Raw genomic sequence first — 18,243 nt, forward strand, 5'->3', positions numbered from 1 at the left:
TTACGTGAAGTTTTAAGGGTGCGCGTTGACGTGTGGGCGGAGCAGGAGGCGGGGTCTAGGTACCAAGTCTCCACCCCCTGGTGACTACCGGGCAGAATTTTGGGGGGGTAAATGACAACACTAGCGCTTGAATGGAGCGCCCATTTCCGCCATAATCTGGCTTCAATTTCTGAACATTGGGAGAAAAGTGGCGCCGCACCGTCGGTCTTTATTTACAGTCACTCGTCAGGAGTGAAAATTGGATGCCGAAATGTTTATTTGCTTTCCAAGGAGTTAACTACTTCTACCTATGGACAGCACAGCCACCGGCTCCAACCGGTCAGGAGCGAGTCACATATCTACCCTACCAACGTCATTTCCAGCACAGTTCGGTACATTTAAGATTAAAAACAAAAATCCCTCCCCTGCATCCAACAAGAAATTGTCTGACAGCAAAGCGACATCCAGCTGAATGAATGACAGGAAATGAAATCATAGTTCAGTCTGACTGTCTGGCAAAAATAGATTAAAAAAACAACTACCATGTGCACGGGGATTTTGGAGTCTGGATTTTGTCTTGCACTCTTCTCAAAAAAAAAAAAAAAAGAGAGACACACTGCATCAGTCCCATTTACGTAACAGTGTGTGACATAACAACACATGCCCAACATTTCCCAACATCCAGCTGCAGCCTGCAGCAGCGGTGGGACCACGAAGTGCTGGCCATTGTTCCCGACCACTGCAGGATGACATCTGCTCACTACCCCATAATGGCTTCCGCTCGGTCCCCCGTGGGGTGATTGAATCCCCGCTTCTGCAGCGGTCGCTCTCTTGTCGCGAGGTGCACCTACCGTCCGCCGAGCTGCAGTACGCAGCCGAGCACAGGCCTCCGTTCAGGACCGGGTCAGAGCTGCCGCTTCCCAGGGCGCTGGGGGTGTGCGGGGAGGAGGAGGAGGAGGGCGAGCCGGGGTTCGAGGCGGCCCGTTGATCCCCGACATGAGTGGAGCCTAGGCGGGAGGAGATAATTAACACGAGCTCAATAGCAGTAACAGTGACATTGCTGTATTTAAAAAAAAAAAGATTTTTTTAATATAATTTTCAGAACACAAACTGTCGCATAAAGAACAATTACCGATCGCACTAATGAGGAAAGAAGGTCAACGAGGCTCTTGTAAAGCAAACAGGAAGTGAAAATCAAAGGAAGACTTTTGTGTAAAAAGTAGACTGTTAATGGTTGAATCGCAGCATCGGAGATAAAAGAAAGAAGACATTACAGCAAATGGGTCTTCTCATGGACGACGGTTCTTTTTGTTCCAGGCTTTTTTTTTCTCTTTTGTTTCATCTTTGCTCTACAATAGTGCAGACAATGAAACGGGAGCGGGATTAACTTCTTCCCCACTATTCAGGCGTTACATTTATAGTCATGAAAGCAGAGCGAAAGGAAAGAACGCACTCCAATTTGTGAGTGCACAGTCATTTTAGAAAAGCGCACATATTCATCACCGGAGAGAATAGCTCTCCCCATTTTATGTTTTTGTTTTGTTTTTGTTTGTTTGTTTTTTAAGGGAAAAAAAGAGAGAGTAGGTGTCTTCCACCTCTTTCCACATTCTGTCTTTACATGAGGGTTGGAGGGAACAAATGGGAATTCCAAGTACAAATTTAGGGAGCACATGTTGGGATGCCAGTGACGCTTACGAAGACGGGTCAGGCTGGTCAAAGGCTGCCTTTGATTGACACGACAAACTGGAGTCAAAAGTCAGTGCTGAATCTGTGGCTTTAAAGCTGCACTTAATAATAACATCAAAGGACGATTCGATATGTAATGTATTTTAGCGACAGACCCATCGACTGTATATAAAAGTGGACGTAGCTTCCGGTCCCAAAAAATAAGGCCGATGTGGAAGTGCCGTAATCTGCGATACCACCGAGTGCCACCAGAGGCTGGCTCCGAAAAAAAGGCCAGCTCCATAGACTCCCATTCAACTTCTCATGAAATACAAAGTCTGTCATTTTTTTCATGACTTATTTCGGTGTTGTTCGGTAAAGTCGCTCCTTTTTCTGGCAGTTCATCTGAAAATAATCCCGTCATTAATTAGGAAAAAAAAGGGCCGCTCTGTGTTTTTGGGGGCGTGTCTGTTTGATTGACAGCGACGTTGCTATTGGTTGCCGCTTGGACAGACCACAAAGAGTCCTGACCAGGCTCTGCAGCTCTGAGGAGATTTTCAACCACTCATTGTTTGGGTTGTAAACACATTTCTCTAACAGTATTAACACCAAGGCTGGCACAGAAAATTGGATCATTCAGGATATAAAGAGAGATATTTTCCTTACTGGAAACAAAAACAAAAAAAACAACAACAAAACATGACAACATATAGCTGGTAATGTTGCTCTGCTTAGTAGATGCGTAAAAAGACAACCTTTTCCTCCGATTTATTGTTGTATTGTCAGTTAACTATAATATTTCAAGATTGTTTCTTTGTCCCGAAGTGGACAAAGAAGAAAACAAACAAAGACAAATCAATGCAGCTTTTAAATTTCCTTTCAGTCTAAAAAAAAAGACAGAGAGGGGCAAACAATGTGTGGTGTTTAATAAAGAACAAAAGGAGAAGTTACTAATCGTACGGTATGTTCTGTCATTAAAAAAACAAAACCTTAATAGTTTACCATCGCTGGTTGTGCGGAGACACCGAAATACTCGACAAATTAAGATGCAAATGAGCTGTCTTGCAGAGCAAGCATGTAATCATCCACAAAGAATTCCCATCAAATGCTTTGCTGCTTCTCAACGTAAATGCAGATTACTTTAATTACCTCCCCTGAAGCTCGCTGTCAAAAAGAAAGCCCACTAACAACTGCATCAGCAATGAGCTGCTGTTTGCACTTCAGATATTTACCAATTCAGGACCATGTTGTTGTTTTTTTTTTTTAAAGCACCGCTCCACTGCGGTGAATCTCCCCGAGGAACGACTCATGGTGCCGTCCGTTCTCCTGCACGGCTGACTGATAAAAAAAAAAACCCAAAAAACAACGTGGAACCAGAAGTCATCTGGTGTGGCAGATAGGCGTGGAATTTTATGATAGTGACCTGTGAGAGCCAGGCCGTAAACCGCACCAGTGTTTTCTCATGACTCTATATCGGGACGGGTTTTGATGTGGTGTTACAGAGAGGGTCGAGGTGGGGGTGGAGGGTTGCGGGGGGTTTAGACAAGGAACCTCTTTTGTTTGCATACCGAGGGTTGGGGGGGGGGGGGTTTGCCCTGGTGCTCTCCAGCCCCCTTGGTGCCAACAAGAATGTATGTGAGTATGTTTGTACCGTATGTAGTGTGTAACATGAGGTAACAGGTCGTTTGGAGCAGCGGGAGGGAACACTTTTTTTTAGTAGGGGGAAGGCCTCGGGCAGAGTCGCACTCCTCATCCAGGCAACATGCGTGAGAAGGACGAGCCGCAAACGGTCCACGTGCAGGTACGAGACACAGCGTTCCCCACTCTAAGTCAAATGTCAAATTCCCGTACTTTCACTGCCGAAAGAAAATGACCGAGAACGAACAGAAAAACATGCTGCCGTTGTGCTGAGCAGGCAAGAAACGGCAAATGTGCTACAAATGTGCTGCCGCATGCCCCTCCGGTTGCGCCAATATTGAAAAAAAAAGAAAGAAATATATGTCTAAATCCTGGTTGCAGGGGCAAACAAACGATCCAACAATAACGGTAAGTAGCTCGCAACCTAATAAACTACATTTTCAATTTCTGCCCGTGACCGCGAATGCTACCAAACACGCACGCTGACGATAACTAGCTCACTGACGTCATCGCTGCAGACACGGAAAAATGTACATTCGGATGAATGGAAACGAAAATGGAAACATGCAAACAAACAAAAAAGATCAAGTTTTCCAGACTTTCCCTGTCTGGAAAAGAGTTTTTAAAAATCCCCTGAAATTCCGTGAAGTTCCCTGACCCGTAACATTTACTGCTGAAAGACGGAGCAACCCAGTATCGTGGCAAAAAGTGTGAAATAGACACTCCCGTCCACTACAGCAAAACATGAGATAGCTACGCTTTGGGCTGTCGAAGGCGTGAAAGTTACACGTTATGAAAGCGTGAAACTTACACGCACATGAATGTCATTTGACCCGCAACAGAGGCATAGAGACCAGGTACAAAGTAAAAAAGGACAATTTTCTGCAGTGTTAGGAGGCAGGAGGCGTGGCTTGGTGTCATTAATCGCAGACCGCCGTGTGGGATGAGGAGGTGCGAATCCAGGAGGCGACAACTTTGTTCTCGAGTTTGTTTTCAGTACGTTTCATTTTCACCCACGACAGGAAAAATGTTCACGCCCGGACAACCCAAGCGTGTCTATTTCACGCTTTGCCGGCGTGTAAACCCGCATGTGAGCCGGATCAAACCATTGCCTGGCGAGCGTTGGTCACCGACGGCCCTACAAGGTGCTACAGCACACCGACACGTTTCCCCTTTCAGCGGCTTACTCGAGCTTGATCACCCTGCAAGCGAGGCGCGGTTCCCCCTGTGGAACTGAATTCTCTTTTTCTCCACCACCATCCCAACCCTCCCCCCCCCCCCCTCTGTCCATCTCCTGCCTGCTAATCCCCCCCCACCCCCCCACCCCTCACACACACACACACACACACACACACCCTTTGGCAGCCGGGCACCTCCCAACCCCGGGCAGCTGAAGCAGGATCTGCGGTGCCCGGCCCTGATCCCGCCTGCTCACCACTAAGATTAAACCGGCCCGCGTGAACAGCTGTGAGCGGCCCGGCCGGCTCTCTCGGCGGCCACATCTCTACTTCCACCCGTCCATCTAATCATCTGCCCCGTCCGTCCGTCTTTAGCACACACGAGCGCACCCGTGGAGGGATCCTCTTCCTTTGAAGCACGGGAGGTATGCGGGCGGGTGGGGGAGGGTGGGGGGGGGGGGGTGTTGAGGGCTTAAGTGTCACGATCGCTGAGAGGATTTTCCCACTTGAAGGGAAGGGAACGGGTTAAAAAGGAGAATCTCCGGGCTTGTTCTACAGACTAGAAAAAGCAATCAAAAGGAAAGGACCGCTGCGAATAGTTTACATTAACACTTCCTCGGTGAAATCCCATCTTCAAACACGACCCACTTCAACGGGCGGCCCTTTAATTTGATTGCCGAGAATCTCTTGTGTTGAGGCGCTATCAGGACAAATGTGCACTCAGGCTGCGATGTTTGGGTTTTCTTAGTGCGTGTTAGTGTTTAGATGGGATAAAAAGGAAAACAGTTCAGTAGGTAGGAGTTTAAGGTCGCGGCTTACCCTGCTGCATAAATGTTAATCGTCTTCTTTTTGTCTTTTTTTTTGGGTCTGCGCCGGAGATATTATCTTGAGAGACAAAGGAGCTATTTTGTAAGGAGGACACAGTCGTACATCCCCAAGTTGTTTATCTCCGTGTCAAGTGTGGTGGAGAGAGGGTTTACATATGTATGAAATGCTGGGATTTTGTGTATGCGTGCATGCATGGCTGGAAAAAAAAAGAAAGAAATAAAAGGATCTTTGTTCTTGAAGGTTTAGAAAAATATCACGAAGCAACTTGTTTTTGTAATTTCTTCTTTTTGTAGCCTGCAGCAGGAAAAACCACAAAAACCTTTAACAAACCGCTGCACGAACAACCCACATCATTAACAGCAATCAGCAACCGAGTTGTGAACGATGGCCTGCTGCCGGTGCCGCTGCTTTCCAGGAGAGCGAAATTAATTAAATCTTTCTAGCTTTTAAGGCTCCAGCTCGACACACAAAAAAATCTCTCCAAACAGAGTCTTTGTACTTTTTCACATGTCAAAATTCATGTACGCCATTTGAATGGCAAGTACTTTGACTTTTTTTTTTTTTTTCCGACACTCTGGTTGCAAATACGGAGGGTTTATGAGAGGAAGGCCTGTCAGACATGACTCAGGGAATACAAAATAACACTAGAAACCCCTCTGCGTGTTTTCCCAATTATTGTATAGCGTCATTTGATTCCCTAAAGAGAAACTTTGGAGCATCACAATCAAAAATAGCACAAAATCGAATTAAACTCATTAAAATACTGCAATTTACATGTTTCATTTTTAGACGTCTCTTATTCGGAAAAGTTTGACATGCAGGATTCATACGGACAGGTAGGTATATGATCATCTCAGGGTATACGCTGCCCTTTATTCTGCAGCGTAGATGGCTGACTTTATGTGCTCCTCTCAATGTCCCCTATATGTTTACGCGTCTGACTTTGCTGCAGGTGTGTGTTCGAAACAAAATGCAGAAAAATGACCAAAAAGGCGAGGAAAACAAATTTTAAAATGTTTTTTTTTTTTTTTTAAAAAAAGAGAAGTGACTGAGAGGAGAGGAGCAGCTGAGGCGACAGAAGACGAGACGAGACGAGGAGCGGGAGGAGAGAGGAGCGCGGCAGCTGCACTGCATGAGGATGTGGGTGGTGAGATGCTTCACTTGAGCAGGAGCGCGTTGACATTTTAATGGAATCTATAATACATGTGAAGTGGGTCACTGGATGGGTGTCCCATTTCCAGGCCGCGATGCAACGAGGTCCCTTCGACGTCTCTTCTCTCGCTCAGTTCAACTGTCAGCCGGTCCTCAGCGCCGTCTCATAAAATCACGCTGATAAGAGGTGTTTGGGCTTTTGGGAAGAAGTCGCAGGTGACGCGTCGTTCCAACAGGAGCTTAGAAAACACAAGATTTATTTGGGTTTTGATGTGCGTGTCAGAATAAACCAACAACATGTAGCCCCGGCTGTCGGGAGGTCAGCTGCTCCTTTAAACTGACAATGAAACACTTTGGTTTCGCGGTAAATATTTAATCTGTTAAAGGATTGAATGGATTCCGGTGAAATCTGAACACACACATTATTATTGTATTCATGAGATATGAATACTAACATTAGTTGGGCTGATTTTCAGTGCTAAGCTAACGCTCAAGGTGAGCGTGTTGCGGTACGACCTGCTAACAGCACACAGCCGAGCCTGAAAGAGTACGTTCAAATAAGAACTGGTTATATTTGTAAACGCGTCATTTTCTCTGACTAAAACGTCATTTTTCTGCCCTGGAAATTGGAGCTTATTCCCCAAAATGGCCTCCAGAGTTTTTACATCTTAAAACACTGGTGTTGTTGTTGTTTTTTTTGCAAAATGCGAACATAATCCGACACAATGACGGTTTGGGGCCCGTGTTAAAGTTAAAAAACCTTTCACAGCCTCCAACTTTTCTCCGGGGTCGCTCAGTTCGACTGCTAATCGGGCCGAACACAGAGCGGAGCTGTCGTCATTAACATGGGTTTATGGTATTTTTTTTTTTTTTTAGACAATGTTTCAATCATAAAATGAGGATTGTATTTTGCTGCGGTATAGAAATGACTGCTGATTCCCATGTGCAGTTTATGGGCTGCAATGAAATAAGTATTTCATACTTGTTCAGTTGTTTGAGGTAAATGAGAGCTATAATACTGTGAATTCAGCCGTTTTAAAGGTGGCTACAGAGAGCAGGAGGAGACCGGGCGGACGCTCTGCAGAATAACCAGCTGTGTGAGTAGATCAGTCACGGGACAGGCTGTAACGGTAAAAAAAAAAGGCAACTTTGTCTTCTCTAACTTTTTAAAGTGGTCGTGCATTTTAAACGTCCATACAAGCAAACAAGGGCGGCACGGTGGTGCGGTGGTTAGCACTGTCACCTCACAGCAAAAAGGTTCCGGGTTCAAATCCGGTCCTGGGCCTTTCTGTGCGGAGTTTGCATGTTCTCCCTGTGCTTGCGTGGGTTCTCTCCGGGTTCTCCGGCTTCCTCCCGTCATCCAAAAACATGCACCTCAGATCAGGTTACCTGGCGCCGCGCTAGTGGCAGCCTGCTGCAGCATCTCCCCCCTGAGAGCCCCCCTGCTGCAGTGAAGAAATTTCCCCTCGGGGATTAATAAAGTGTATAAAATCCAAAAAAAAAAAAAAAAAAAGCTGCGCCACATGAAAAGATGGCAAAGAAGTTTTGGATTTTGTTCACGTGTTTAACTGGAAAAAGATCTATGAAGAAAACAAAAAAAAAAAGAGCTAGAAACACTGATAATTGTTTCACGTAAAAGCGCTGTTTCACAATTTGGACAGCTTAATGTAAGTGTGCTGTTAAGACTGATTTAAGTCTGTCAACACAAAGGTGAGCCTGGTCAATTAAGCAGTTTAATGAGGTAATAACACTGAATTTGAGCCTAAAGGTTCCCCGTAGAGATCCTAAACCACCAGCGGGTCTTCAGAGCCGTATTTAAAAAAAAAAATAAAAAAACATTTACAAGTGGGTAACTGATTTGTTTTGTGTCTTGCGAGAGCGGAGGACAACGACACAACAATCCTGACTGCTTTTAATGCTATTCCACTGTTCCACAGTTGGTGGCAGTAATGCGCAAAATAGCGCAGCAGTGCACAGACAAAGGAAAGAAGAAGAAGACTTCAAGCTGCCAAACAAAATGTCCAGGTCTGCAAACACGGAGCCAGGTGGAGGGAAATACGAGGCCGAGCGCGGTGTTGTTCTGGTGAGTGGGAACACGAGAAATTACTCATTAATCATCACAATAATGTAAATATTCTGACAGCGAGACACGTACTGATGTAGGGACGTTTTTCAGGTATATTTCTTCAAATAAAAATCCCTCTGTCATACCAGCAGAACTGATGCAGTATTGATTCCCTGTCCTTAGCCTGTCCAACAGAAAGAATCAATTCTCTTTAAGTTGTCGGAAGTTGCAACGACATCATCACTTCAGGCCAAAACAAGGCAGGTCCTTCAAAATAAAAGCCCCTGTAGTTCTGCTTTGATTAATTTCATGATAACAACACTTTATTCAATTTGATTATAACAGTACTTTATCTAACTTTATTTTAACAGTATTTTATTTAAGACTTAAATTTAACGACTACTTTATTGAACTTTATAACAGTACTTTAATTTAACATAACAGCGTTTTATCAAACTGTATCACAACAAAACTTCATTTAACTTCACTATAACTACTTTATTTAATTAACACTATTTTATTTAAGACTTTTACATTGGCCTGACCTCTATTCACCTTTATTAGAACAGTACTTTATTAAACTTATCATTACGGTACTTTAACTAACAGGTAGGTTACTTTTATGCTGATGTCTTAAGTGGGTTTCCTAATGACAGAATTTTTGTTAGCGTGACTGACAGAACAGAGGAGGTTATAGCAGTGATGCTGATCAAATAAAACTGAATATTGCTTTTGGAAATATGACTCATGATATCGACACTGAACTTCTCTGGTGTTAATAAAAAATTTTTTTTTAAAAGTGTGATAAATTGTAAGCTTCTTGGGGTTCAAGCATTTCATCTCAGCCCTGCTGGCCAGGCAACTCCAGGCTCACCTGAGATAGATATGTATTTTACGCTCCGACCAGAAGGCAGAGTTCAACTTCAACTGAACTTTAAATCGCCCCCGAGTCAACACAAAGCAATACATCAGGAGTAGCAAAAAAAAAAAAAAAAAAAAGAAAAGAAAAGAAAGAGAGGCTACCTAACTCGAAGCAGCTGGAAGGTAAAGATGATGCGCTCCTCAGTGGGAATTCCAAGATGGTCCCCGATAATGAAGACGTGCCCTCGGACCGCTCTCATTGTTCTGCGGTTCCTGTTTTGATGGGCTGCCAAGGCTTTCTGCTGTCAGTGAGCGATGATTAGAAAACAGGTGGTGTTTGACAGTGAAGTCGGGGATCTGCCTGAGTGGCCATAAAAAGTACGACAACAACTGCACCACCCAGAATAAAACTCGGGTTTTAGTGCAACGAGATCTGAATTTCTGTTTTTTGTTTTGCATTTGCTGAATTGATCGCTGATATTCTCTCTCAGAGCTTTATCGGAGCTCCCTGCGGTTCGTATTGACGTAGCTGTCACGGTCCCTTTGTTGTCGGCTAAGTAGGTCAAGCTCAGAGGACAGCATTTAACCCACAGTTGACACACGAGGAGTGTATAAATGCTTCGGTTTGAGAATTATTGTTACGTTACTGTATATTTCAATCAGACACTCGTGTTCTCTCGCTCTCTCTTTCTTTCTTTCACGTCTCTTTAAAAGCGAAGGTTGTTTCCTTTTCTCAGCTCTTTCAACCTACTGCTTCCTGTTTCCGTTGGCTGTCGCCGAAGAAAAGCCAGAATGCATTTATAGATGCGTTTTTTTGTTTTGTTTTCCCTCCTCAGACGAAAACACACTGGCGCCACCTTTTTTTGAAAAGGCCACCGGGCCGCTGTTGCCGCACTGCTCTTAACTGCCTTGCCCGTGTCGGCCTGTTTAAGAGTTTAAGAGCGTCGGGTGCTGCAAGACGTCCTTCGGCGGACGTGGGAGAGATAGAATATCGTTTCGTAAAGACGGACTGTCGTCTTTTCATCTCGAGCGGTGGCGCGTGCACGCGCGCCCGAAAAGGGTATAAAAGGGTCAAACGAACCTCGGGTGTCCCGGCACACTACGGGCACACAAAAAAGAAAAAAAGTGTCCGCCCTGGTGAGACATCGCGCCGTCCCCGCTGTGTGCAGGTCACAGCCTCTCTCACTGCCCCCCCCCCCCGACACACACACACCTCTCCCACCCCACCCCTACTTCCTGTTTTTCATCTTGCAGCGCTCGGTGACAGCCCATCCGAGCGTCTGCTCCTCTCTCGCCTCGTCCTCTCGAATGTGTTGCGGATGCTTCCTGCCTCAGGACGTCGGCTGTAAATATTGTGACAAAGTGAGAACTAAAGCGCTCTCTCTTAATCTTTTGACCCCTTTTGAGATTCGTCAGCGCGTTCAACGCAAACAGATTCGAACCCCACTCCACCCCCACCCCCAGGGGGAAGTGAGTGAATTAAAGTGCAGAGCTCGGTGCCAAATGCAGATCAATACAGCGATCTGTAAATCCCTGACCCCGGGACACACCGCTGAGCTAAAGGGGTTATTTCCACCATAAATTACTCTTTCAAAGTGGGATTATGCACAAAATGAAGCGTGCAGCGGGAGAACAAAGGCGGCTCATTACTCCACCCAGGACACAGATATGGTACAGCGGAATATACCACAATAGTAATATGTGAAGTCCTTCGTAAACCCATTATAATCTTGCGGATTAGTGTTTTTTTATACTTTCTTTTTTTTTCCTGTGTGAATCACTGCATTCACAAGCAGTTTATATATATATATATATATAATTGGATTACACACTTTAATGTGGTTAGATATAAGGACAATTCAAGTTTCAAAACCTCCTACGAACACATATTTTATATTAATTAAACTGCATCTCACTACGAGACTCTTCACATCCTGGCATTAACATCCGCCCTGGGTGACCTGGTTTCAAGTTGATAGGTCAAAGGTCAGTGTTAAAGCACCCTGGATTGAGATCGTATCTGCTCAGACCACATTCAGAGGTGATCTGACACGCATATGTCCTCATTCTTTTAGCAGTAGGGACCATTTACTCAACAGACGTCCTCTGAATAATCAATACAAAATTATATCCAATAGAAAAACTGTCCTGATGCGATTGTGATGACGCATCTCAACTGTACACGAAGAAGAAGAGGAAAAACAGGCTGTCTACCTGATGCTTGTTTTACCAAAAACACCTTGTCTCTAATTTCTGACACAAATCAGACCCACAGCTGTGGAAGAGGGCCCGCCCCCCTCGCACAGTTCATTCATCCACCGCGGTGCAGAGCCCGACCCTCTCAAACCCGCTGGAATAACTCAATAATCTGAACCTGAACCGACGTGATCGGATCGAGTCTAACGGTTCAAGTTGTGAATTACAAACTCCAGCGTTCAGACATTTAGAAAAACGTCATAAATTTCTAACAGACCGAGCGTTACAATGATTAAAAATGTCGTTTATTTTGCGTAAAGAGCGGCTACAGATCCGATCACGAGTGGTCACGCGTTTAGACGCATGTTACCGCCAGGCGTGAACAGGCGCTGCATTGTCGTTGATAATCTGTTTACACAGCAGCCACATTTCCATCTGCTTCCTACATTATTGCGTGTTAAATGTTTATACATATTCCTTACAGATGCTAAATAGCTACAAGTAAAGCCAAATTACATATCAGGATGCTACACGGCAGCATTGTGAGACTGCGTTCCACTAAAATTAGCGCTGTGTTCAAAATGATGAAAGGGGTCCTGCTCGAGGTACCGGCAAGAAAATTAAACAAAATCCAGTTTGGTTGTAGATGAGTTCGAAGGCTTATCGCACGCCGAAACACCGCACAGCTGCTTGTAATACTGTGAAATAGGATTTCACGACTCCGGAAAGTTATCGTGGCAAACAGTGATTTCTACCCTCCGTCTCCGCGGTCGTGGTGTAAACAGCAGAGTTACAGCGTTCCTCTCACAGCCAGCGATGTGTGATTGGCCATCGGAGGTTTTATTTGATTTTTTTTTTTTTGCCTTACAGAGCGACAGTTTAACGGTGCAATCCACCAATTTTACACACGGAGACCAGTTTACTTGCCCCAAGAGAAGAAGCAACAGAAACATAAAGTAGAGCCTGGCTTCTATTTTAAAATGTAGACTTATACATAAACAATCTGAAGCCCTTTTTCCACACATGACTCACCGGACGTCACCCGGAGGAGCTTCTTGCGAAACACCTGACGTATGAATCAGTCGAAAGTGACTTTTCCGTTCAACCTCCTCAGCGCAAAGTCTGCGTAATGTCTAGATGGAGCCCATTTGATAATAACGCGGTTCATTGTGTGAACCGAGTGGGCGACGGTCGATCCAGTCGCCACCTCTCACCTGAACCAAACGCAGTATTTAGAGATGACTGGATAAAATGAGAACCGAGATGTTCTCTTTTTAAATGTGTATGTGTGTCGTGCATTCGTTTATCTGATGGAGATGGAGAACGTTAAATGCTCAGCGCCTCGTCACGCTGCTTGCAGTTAAAAAAAAAAAAACGCGACACTCCCGTTTATAACAATTAAAAAATATATATATGCTGAGCTCAGGTAAAACGCACACTGACTCTCGGTCATTCCAGCGATGGCATAGCCGGTTTCGGCGCGTGCTGATTGGTTAAAGCTGCTCCAGTAGTTTCAAAATGAACCCAAAGTCTCCACCCAATGACTGCAAACGATTCCTGAAATATTCACATGGTAAATTTGTGTCTGGGTATTGCAGGCTACAAGAAAGAGTTAGATTCTGTCACTGAGATGAATACAAACTTCCTGGAAAAGTACTGCTGACGTCGTTTGGTAATTGAAGTCAAACACCAGTTTGTCATTTCTGTGCTGCTGCTTCCTGTTACCAGCCTTGCACGTACATCCCGTCGATGTATCTGCAATAATCTATTATTGTCTGACAAACTGCGGTCACTTTTAAGAGACGCAGGTGCTTACAAGCAGCGATGGTGAAGTGAACGGACGCCGCTTCATTTAAAGGTAGAATCCAGCCGGTTGTTGGTTCTATTTTAGTCTCCGACTGTATGTGAACTGCAACGCCAAATGGCTTTCTAATGTTTTGCGTGTTATTTCGTCTGCCCTTTAAGAGTCTAACGGGGCTCTCCTGCAGCGCTCGCTTACCCAGAATCCTCAGCTGCGTCACGGCTCCGTGCAGGCCGAAGAACATCCAGAGGGGCCGCGAGTTGTCCACGCACACCTGCATGCCCACGTTGGTGCCGTTGTGGCTGAGGATGACCTCGCCCTCCTGGTTGACCAAGAAGCCCAGGATGTCGCTGCTCTGCAGCGGCGTCGGCACGCGGCACACCGCCCAGAACTCCTTCCTGTCCACCAGCGCCTCGGGGTTGTAGGGCAAGTCGCTTGGGCGCAGCACGGCGGGGTCGCACGAGGTCACGCCGTAGGACAGGGAGCCCGAGCGCGCCAGGCTGGACTTGGTGACCTTGATGAACACGGTCTCTCCGGTGCGCAGCGGCCGGTTGGTGAACACCAGCGTGCGCTCCTCCCGCGTGTGCTCGGAGCGCGCCACCGTCTGCTCGTCCAGCGTCTTGATGTGGGCGCCGCGCAGCTGGTGGAAGTGCAGGTCGCTCTCCAGGGCGGACGGCAGCAGGGAGGACTGCTGGGAGTTGAGGGAGTTCTGGGGGATGGGGCAGGCGGAGGAGGACGAGGCCGAGGCCAGGTGGAGGGTGTGGCGGTGGGGGTGGTTGTGGGCGGGGCCTCCGTCCTCCTGCTGCAGGTTGAGGTCGCACAGGCTGACGGACAGGCGGGAGTCGTCGGCTTCGCGGCGCAGCGAGGAGGAGCGCACCGTGGTGAAGGAGCGCGGGCGGAGGCAGTCGGGAGGAACAATCTCGCTTTCTGGAAAGAGACGGGAACAGGAAACGGAGAGAGAGAGAGAGAGAGAGCGAGAGAGAGCGGCGGTTATTAACGGCCTCGCTGTGTTTTCTCTCTGATTAGCAATTTGCCCAAGTCCTGTGGCGATGAAGTTTCAGTCGGTTCTGAGAAGGAAAGAATTAGCAGCAAAGTCTGACAACACGATAATGATAACAGAAAAGAAAGAGAGCAATTTAATTTCAGCTGCATGAGTTGGATGCAGAGTTCTAATTACTGAACGCTGTGTCAGGAAGCGTGTTTAAAGATAAAGAAATTAAAGAAAGTGTGAGCCGAATCATCAAGTTTTAGACAAGAAAATGCTGTTTGCTATCAGTCGCAGAAGAACAAATTACTGAAATGAAACTTGAAATATATGTGGGTGGGTGGGGGAGGGGGGGACGAGTGGGTGGGGGGTGGGGGGGGTGTGCAGTTTCATTCCTGAACTCCTCATTCATGCCATTGATTTCTGACTATACGTGTCTCTAATAGCAAGAGTCAAGGTCACGCGCATACAAACACGCACACACCTCTCATTGGCCGCCTCCCGTCTTACAGCTGTGCCAAGCGGCAACCAGCAGTGACATCATCCGTTGGTTTGTGAACGTCTGCTGTGAAGCATCGAGTTCGGATTTTGGCCGACGCCGTCTCGCTAGTTCGGAGCAGGAAGCGACCGTATTGTGGATCTGACTTAGATCTGATTGGAAACCCGACGATGCTACGTCCCCCGCCCACCGATAGCCGCAAACCTGACCGCACCACAGGCCCGTCAATCAAACAGACACGGCCCCCAAAAACACGCCCGTTTGAAGCTTATTTTCTAATTAATGACGGGATTATTTTTATGATGCACCTCCAGAAAACTAATAAGAAGTAGCGATTTAAACGAACAGCACCGAGGTAACGCGTTGAGAAATTTTATTGACTTAGAATTTCATGAGAGGAATTGAAAACCAGCCGCTGACTCCCGCTGAAGAGTCTCTCCAGTCCTGCCCGGCCGCAGGCCGCTTTATATCTGACGGGGACCTGAGAGGCCCGACTCCAGATAAACCTCTTAGCCTCAATTACCAGGACTGTGGGACGGACCGCTGACTGAAAACTGCCGCCGAGGCGAAGACAGATTCATGACAGCCGTAAAGAACAGATCCGCCTGCAACAGCAATAATTCCAATTTCTAACTCTTTTTTTTTTCTTCTAATTAACAGCAGCAAGTCAAAGACATCAGCAGTCGTGCGCGGGGGAGGACGTTGGTGTCTCATCAAGGCAGCTATTCTTTTAATTCATGCACGAATCAGGTTACACAACAAACTTTAATACATGCGCATGTAATGTGGGAAGTAGTTGTGCTGACAGTTTGCAGGACGACTGTGTTGGTGTGATTATTTACAGTCGAAGAAGATTACATACTGATTGAAGCGGGAATCCATTTGTCGTTTTTTTTTTTTTTTTACTGGACTAAAGTAGATCCGAGAGTCGATAGAAATGATGAAGCAAGAATAGAAATGATGAAGCAAGAATTTACAAGAGATTTGATTAAAATCAGATGCTAACGACTTTTTGTGAAGTGGAAAGAAGTCAAAATGTGATTTGGGGAGCTCTCGAGGCTTTGATGGACTTCAAAAGTAAAGTAGAATAAAAGATTAAATAAAAAAAAATAAAAAAAATGCAGAATAAACTTTGCAGGCGCTATCTTCGTATTTATGTGTCAAAATTTCAAGCTCGCATACATAAAGAGTGAAGTTAACCGCAACTCCCAGGGTGTATTTCACACCGTACCTGCAGATATCAGAGAAGCTGGCTCTGTAAATACTTCAAACGTATCTCTTTACTTTACTTGGGTGCACTACCGCGCCTTTTAAATGCGATTTGCTTTATTCTGCATTTTAACTTTATTTTGTTTTATTAATATCCTGCCGTGTGTCTAATTAGATCTCTTCTTATGCATTTATTTGTTCTTATTTTTAAATCAAATATTAGCATTTTAAATCAAATTTCTTTAGGTTCCTTTTTAAAAAAAAATTGTTTTCACTGCATGTAATTCTCTTGCTGCATTTCTTGTTCGAAAAGTGCAATACAAATATATTTATTATCATTTCAGCATCAACATCCAATCATTGAGCTTGTTCTGCTTTTAGAGCCCCAAACGGCTTTAATCAGTTTTGCAACTTTGTGTCGGTGTTTTCTTACCAAACAGAGCAACAACATTTTTTACATTTCTTCCAGCTTCTTGACTCTCTTTATCTTTACCGCAACGGCCGCTGAGGCTCATGGGTATTGTAGTACACTGAGCCGACTCTTGTGTTTCTGCTCCAGAGAAACATTGACGAGTTTATTTTTAAAAGAAAAAAAAAAAATGTCAAAGTTGGTGGAAAAGCACTTTGTGACCTGCAGCTCCTCCGATTTCACGGCTCTGCTTGACCTGTTGTTCGATTCGTGTTTTGGACCTCACGCCAGGATCTGAGATCCTCCCCCACATCTCAACTAAAACCCTCCTCTTTGAAGTGAACCTGAGAGAATACGTCAGTCCTCCTCTTCAAAGACGGAGGCTGACACCGCTGCGAAACGTGTTGGAAAGCGAAGCGGAGACGACAGCGAGCCTCCTCGCCGTTTGATCCCCGCCGAGCGACGCCTCTTGGCGAGGCGTCCGTGAAACGCCGGGATTGGCATCGCCGCTCGCCTCAAAGTCAGTGTCGGCCCTCAATTAGCGTTAGCCGCTATGCCCCGTGATTAATGTTTAATGGGACTCCGGCCTTGTAATTGTGCTAATTGATTTCCTGGAGAGGCGTAAAACGGAGAGCACGGCGCCTTCGGTTTGCACCGGGCGGCTCCCGGAGACCGCTAATGAACCGTTAAACACCTCCGCGCTCAGAAGTGTGCGGCAGTTCGCGGGGAGTCCCCGAGGCCGGCTGACGATGACGAGCGCACCGCCTCTGATTTCATCCACCGTTTCCCTCTGCTTTTCAGATCCCGCTACCGAACGGACTCGGGAGCCTTTCGTGAGAGGCTTTAGCAGAACCGAGGCCCAGAGAACGCTGCCCGCCTGGCGCGTGCGTTACCTCCGAGGCAAGGCGCTGAGTTTTTCTTTGATAACGGGCATCAGAATAGTACTGTTGAGGTCCGACAAGGTGATGAGTTGTGACCGAAAAGCAGGCACGTGGTTTTTGTTTACCCTCGTACAGCGCGAGACACACAGACAGAAAAAAACCACACAAAAAAACACCCTTCCAGGCCTCAGAGCCTGACAACAAAACGTACGGCGGTTAGGGTGGAACTGTGCACAGCTCGATCCGTAGTCCGTTTTCCGGATTTCACGAGGCCGTTTGCAGAAAGAAGCAGAAGACAAAGAGCTCGATGCTGTCAGGATTCCTCGGTTTCCTCTGTTTTACCCCCGATCACCTCTCCTCCTGTGTCCCCTCAGTCCCCTGTCTGCTTGTTCTGTGTCCTCCTCTCCTCACCTCCCGTGGCCACGCCCCTCACCGGTCCCAGCAGCTGCAGCCACTCACCCCGGATCACCACCTGCAGGTGTGCTGCATCTCCATGATCACCTCCCCGGACTATATGTACCCTGCTCCTGCACTCCTCTGGTGGTCGGTGCATTACTACTACTACCAGCAACAGCTCGACGACGGCGAGTTACTGCGAGTTGTGCACCGCCAGGACCGCCAGTCAGGCGTCCGTCACCCGTCCGTCCTGTTCCCGTTCCTCCGGCTCCTGTTCCACCTGCAGAGCTACCTGTCGGAGTCACCAGTCGGTGGAGTTGCCCTCCCGACTCGGAGGATATAGCGGTCCTGTCCGCCATCCTGCCGGCTGCGTCTCCCTGGACCAGTCGGTTGAGTTGCCCTCCCGACTTGGAAGCAAGTGGACGCTGTAGGTGCCACCTTTTGTTTGTTTGTTTGTTTTCTGTTTATGGGAATAAAAACTGTATTTTGGAACCGATACCC

The 18,243-nt window shown here is 46.4% G+C and overlaps 2 protein-coding genes across 4 annotated transcripts in view; both read right to left on the minus strand.

Annotated features, from left to right (window-relative positions):
* The window catches only part of LOC138633084 (STE20-like serine/threonine-protein kinase), a 208,649-nt gene that overhangs the window by 141,791 nt on the left and 48,615 nt on the right, over positions 1-18,243 (minus strand). The gene's annotated exons all lie outside the window — the stretch shown is intronic.
* Positions 1-18,243, minus strand: part of neurl1aa (neuralized E3 ubiquitin protein ligase 1Aa) — a 74,760-nt gene that overhangs the window by 2,933 nt on the left and 53,584 nt on the right. For all 3 annotated transcript variants that reach the window (XM_069719109.1, XM_069719110.1, XM_069719111.1), the window contains 2 exons: positions 13,562-14,290; positions 831-986 (listed from right to left, as the gene is read on the minus strand). In XM_069719109.1, coding sequence (XP_069575210.1) covers positions 831-986; positions 13,562-14,290 — 885 coding nt within the window. The remainder of the gene's footprint in view (positions 1-830; positions 987-13,561; positions 14,291-18,243) is intronic.

The sequence above is a fragment of the Brachyistius frenatus genome, unplaced genomic scaffold (assembly GCF_029030835.1).
Source record: "Brachyistius frenatus isolate BFR_SWC_R1_liver_20210118 unplaced genomic scaffold, ASM2903083v1 Contig_206, whole genome shotgun sequence".
Taxonomy (NCBI): domain Eukaryota; kingdom Metazoa; phylum Chordata; class Actinopteri; family Embiotocidae; genus Brachyistius; species Brachyistius frenatus.